The 4944-nt window shown below is 43.4% G+C and overlaps 1 protein-coding gene across 1 annotated transcript; it reads left to right on the top strand.

Annotated features, from left to right (window-relative positions):
- The first annotated feature begins 1676 nt into the window (after positions 1-1676).
- LOC139303282 (uncharacterized) lies at positions 1677-4371 on the top strand. The gene is made up of 5 exons (XM_070927046.1): positions 1677-1727; positions 2432-2678; positions 2767-2883; positions 2972-3066; positions 3868-4371. Exons 1-5 carry the CDS (start codon positions 1677-1679, stop codon positions 4186-4188), a joined length of 831 nt encoding a protein of 276 aa, XP_070783147.1. The 3' UTR covers positions 4189-4371.
- The last annotated feature ends 573 nt before the right edge of the window (positions 4372-4944 follow it).

Here is a 4944-nt window from a genome sequence, read left to right as displayed (position 1 = left end):
AGTTCATGGACCAGAATGCTTTGACGGTGGATGGGCGGTTACTTTGTCGACATTTCCTTTGGGGAAGGTGCATCAAGGCAGGTTATGTTTATTGTGTGTATTAAAAGTGACCTCTTATTATTCTGGCCTCAGGCGTTTATTGAGCGTTGTTACAGCCCACTCAGTATTGTCCTAACATTACTTTCCGTTATGCAGGGCGACGACTGCCAACTGGAACATGTTCAGGGTTTCAACGATCTCGTCAAAGAAGTGTGCAAATTTTACGTCCAAGGACTCTGCACCAAAGCGGAGAGCTGCCCGTACATGCACAATATCCTTTGGTTCAACAGCAATAGTCCGTACGTCATTGCAGTGAGGACTACTGTACTGCTAATTGTTAGAAACGAATATTTCTTTCTTATCTAACATTTCCTTAAATTAACCTGCACAGTCCTTCCCCTGCAAGTTCTTCCATAGAAAAGGAAAATGCTCACAAGGAGCAGATTGCAGGTTTTCACATGAGCCACTGAATGATGTCACTAGCCAACTGTTGGATGAGGTGCGTATGTGATAGTCCAGTCATGAAAATGTTCTCAAAATGTTTTAGATGCATTGCTGCGTGCTGAAAATCGCACATGTTTTACTTCTTCTCACTGCAGGCTCTAAAACGGGAAAATGACCTCTATGAACTTGCAAAAAAAGCCGAACAAGAGTCGTCAGGACAGCCAGCGAACACAGACGAGTCAGAAATTAAAGACGCAAACGCAACCCCTGATATACTGATGCAGCCACTCAGGTATACACATACAAATGTAAACCTGTCATTGTGATTCTGCCAACATGTACGTGTAATTTATCTTGGAATGAATCGTCCTTACGAGCTGTGACATCTCGGATTAACCTTCAGCTGATATTTTTATTTTTCAGGCCCAACTTTTACAAAAGCGCAGACACAAATGCTGAGAAGGAAGCCTCGTTGTGTCAGACTGAAGAACCAGCTGATATCATGGAGGAAGCTGCCCTGCCACATGCACCGAATGCTGCCCATACGCATGGCCCCCCGTCAGCTGACCTCGAGGAGCCAGTTTGTTATTCAGTTGAAGCAGTGCTTGGACCTCAGCTATCCAAACCTTTCCCTAGTTTCTTCACAACTCCAGGAAGTCATGAATCTGCCCCTCTCACTTCTTCTGACTGCACATCAGGCTCTGCAAGCCAAAGCGAAGCTCCCTACTCTGTCGATGCTGTTCTCAGGTCTTGTAAATCAGTGGGAAATTCTACCTTTGGCCACACACCTACCCCTCCTACTGCACAAACTGTATCCTATACCCCAAAACCTTATTTTGAAGAGATCACTGATCCTCTGCTAAACTCACAAACCCAAAATGAGAAGGCCTTGTATTCGGTAAATGCCAGAAATGAAAAGAACGAACCCCAGGAAAAAATGTTCAAGAGCCTGTCATCCCTCCAAAAGACCTGCCCTAATGTTACTCTGGCCTCTGAGGATCACAAGAGTCAAGGTGGGAATGTGCCAGAATCCCTGAAACCTGCTCAAAGAGGTTTCCATGAAGTCGAGTTGGAATTGTTGCATTCTCCTGTCACCGTGGCAGAGAAGTCTGCATTCTCCAAAAGCAAAGTAGATATGAAGGGAAGCACGCACCTGCCTATGGATACTACGTGCTCTGTAAACTGTAAAAGTGATGGCGTTCTTCCTCTTGGACCCACAAAAGATGTTTTTCCAAGGCCCCGCAGTCAGACATCATCTTCCAAACATCCTACACAGCTGAAGCCACATCTGTCTGTTCAGACAGCTGACCCACCAGCCTCGATGAGGCCTTTTCGTCCCTCTTCAGAGTTTAAAGGTCCAGCTGCTGTTCTTGCTGAACCTGTTACCAGCTCCAGTAAGACAAGTGATTCTACAAACTGTGTCAGTCGTCATTTTGCAGCAACACAGCCCACTGAGATCCACTTGCACTCCAAAAAGACACAATCGGGCCTCAAACTTGTCACGAAACAGCATTATTCAACGGAAAGCACAGCAGACTGCGGCAGTGAAATGGCACATTGTGGTGATTTGGCAGTTGGATGTAAAAAGACAGTGAAAAGACCCTTTCATAGTCTTTTCGCAAGCCCCATCACTGACACTCTGCAGCCTCTAGACGATCCTGTAACAAGTTCCTATTGTCCTCAAGGTTTAACTCCATCTTCCTGTCCTGCTCCACAGTCTGCAGGTGTTAAAACTGCACTCGAACCTGATAAAGCCTCTGCCAGGTCCTTCCTCGGCCTTTTTGCTGCCCCTCTCGGTGCTGCTCCTCTCCCATGCATGCAGTCTCAACCAGATGATTCAAGGACTTCCTCCTGTTCTCAACAGTCAAACCAGTCAGTTGAGAGCACATCTCATTTATCAGACTCCAAACAAAGAGTTTCTAATTTAGAGACACCTCTCCCCCGCCAGGTCAAAACTGATGCCAAAGAAATCTCCCATGAGCCAAGATCCCCTAGTCTCTCTCCTTGTCCTAGAATAGGAAATGAAGACGGTTCAACTGAGCATACGAATCAACCTGCAAAGCAGTTGGTGAATCCCGTCTGTAGCCTTGTGTTCGACTCTCTCAGTGAGACGTCTGCCAGTCCAACTCCTTGTGGTAACAGTCCATCTTCAACGCATGCTCATCAGCGGCTGCCCGACATCTCATCCCACAAAGGTAAGGGCGTGCCGCACACTTGAATGCTAGTGTGAAATGCTGATTTGCACTGCTGAAATATGTCGCTAATCCCATGTTCATTTTGTAGGCTCAGCAGCAGTAGCAGCCGCTGCAAACTCGGTTCTGAAGACTCTCTTTCTGTGCCTGAGCCCGTACCAACAGGATGGAGAGCAACGGGACAGCGTTCAGATCAGCGTCCCTTCAGGTGTTCATTGTGTGTATTCACTCACTGTTAAACATGACATCCTGGAAGAATTGAACAATAATCTGTTATTGTATTGACTGCGTTTCAGAAAGTGAACAGGAGGACAAAAGCAGCGCGGGTTGTGTCTTTGTGAAGCAACAGCAGAAGAGTGAAAAAAAGGGTAGACGGAAGAAGAAGCTGAAGGTAGGCCTTTCACTGTAAGGACATGACATGTTGACTCAAAATGTATTGTTTGTTGAGGTTTGGACCGTTGGTTGGACAAAACAAGGGTTGTGAAGGTGTCACTTTCAGCTCTGGGTCATTTTACAGCGTTTCTCATTGTTTCCAGAATTATTACAAACCAAACAATGGACTAATGGATGAAGTAATCAGCAGATTAATCTATAATGAAAATAATCATTAGTTGCAGTCCGATACAAAATAGTTCAATATGAGCTCCAACTACAACCGTAAAATCCTGCTTTTACATTAATGCATGAGTAACAATAATCTAATGATATAATATATAATACTATAACCGTCACAGGGAACACTTTTCTGCTTTGAGTACTTTTAATGCATCCTGGTTATACTTACATACTTTTACTTAATAATAACTTATAATTGTTTGGGGGTATTTTTACAGTGTGGTGTTAGTACTTTTACTTAAGTAAAGGATCTGAATACTTCCTCCCCCACTGGTTTATAGTGGTTTTGGGACAGAAATGAAGCACAGAGGAATAACATATATGAGGCTTTGGATACACACACAATAATTGTTTTGAAGATCAATTTGTTGTTGTTTTTGGCATTTTCATGGGATTTGTTGACAATAAGAACAGTCTCATAAATCATGCTGTTGGGGTTGATTTTTGGTCGGATGAAACTGTCGAGCTCTGCACTCCGACTCGTGTTGCATCCTACCTTTCACTGGATAGCGTGTGGCCACTGATAACTTTCTGCTTCTTTCTCCTGTTGTCTTGTTATTGTTTGTAATCTTCTCAGACTGAGGAGTCTGAGGAAAGGGCTGGAGCTCTGTTGAGTGTGCAACTGTTTTCTCAGACTCCTCAGACTCCTCACATCTCCTCGGAGGCAATAGGTGGCTCGACTCTCAGCAGTCCAGGAATGACTGACTCTCAGGTGAGAAACTCTGGCACACACGACTTGCCATTCACACCAGTGGCGCCGCCGATGCAGCATCACACCCGACCAAGACTGACGCACACATCGGAGGAAGGAAAGTGGGTCAATGGGAACGTGGCCGCCACACCACTCAAGGACCTTTTTAAGACTTTAGACACCACCGTTTTCCACTTCGGACATTAATGCTGGAAATGCTTTTGTGTGAAAAAACTCTAATGATCTTGAATGATCTTACGGTCAGTCATGGTAACCATGTCATGAGGGTGCACATATTTAAATCCCTTATATTTAAAAACTACAGACTTCTATGGATTTGTCATTTTTTGTGCATTTTTTGCGACTTCATTCTTCTGCACTGTCAACCTTTTTTGAAGGAAATTGAACATTAAAACATTTTAGATATATTTAACAAGTCTTTGTTCTTTGATATAAAAAAAGAAAATAATGTCACATCTGACACTGATCTGTGTGCCCTAGAAAGTAAAATATTCTACAGTGATGCTGCATGAGTAAACTCAAAACAATTGCCTTCTAAATTATCTTCAACATTTTGCAAATTGAGGGTGAATTCTTCCACTTTCAATTTTGTGAGTTTGAATTTAGTTGAAGGTTTTCCCAGACCGTTTGATTGAAAACTCAAATATCTAGGTTTAAATTAGGATGTATGCTGATTTCATATAGCAGAGTAAAAACAGTACTCACAACTTCAAAGATTGTCCTTTTAATGCCTAATCCATTGTTGTACAGTACAGAAGTTACAACTTGGACAATGACCGATGAGTACATTTCAGTATGTCAGCTGTTGACATGTATTTGTTGTAGTGAGTAGCGAGTGGCCTCAGCATGTGAAGTCTATGGTTTATGTAGGAATACACAAACAATTGCCCACATCAGTACGGTGGAATAGCAATACAGGCGTAAAGAAAATGAGGATGGTTA

This window comes from Enoplosus armatus, chromosome 2 (genome assembly GCF_043641665.1).
Source record: "Enoplosus armatus isolate fEnoArm2 chromosome 2, fEnoArm2.hap1, whole genome shotgun sequence".
Classification (NCBI taxonomy): domain Eukaryota; kingdom Metazoa; phylum Chordata; class Actinopteri; order Centrarchiformes; family Enoplosidae; genus Enoplosus; species Enoplosus armatus.
Note: the sequence above shows the minus strand (reverse complement) of the source record. Positions and strands in the feature narration are given on the sequence as shown.

Coding starts and splice junctions, on each gene's coding strand:
- LOC139303282 (XM_070927046.1), top strand. CDS start 1,677: ATGGCGTTCTTCCTCTTGGACCCACAAAAGATGTTTTTCCAAGGCCCC. Junction 2,884..2,971: donor TCAGATCAGCGTCCCTTCAG/GTGTTCATTGTG, acceptor ACTGCGTTTCAG/AAAGTGAACAGGAGGACAAA. Junction 3,067..3,867: donor GACGGAAGAAGAAGCTGAAG/GTAGGCCTTTCA, acceptor TAATCTTCTCAG/ACTGAGGAGTCTGAGGAAAG.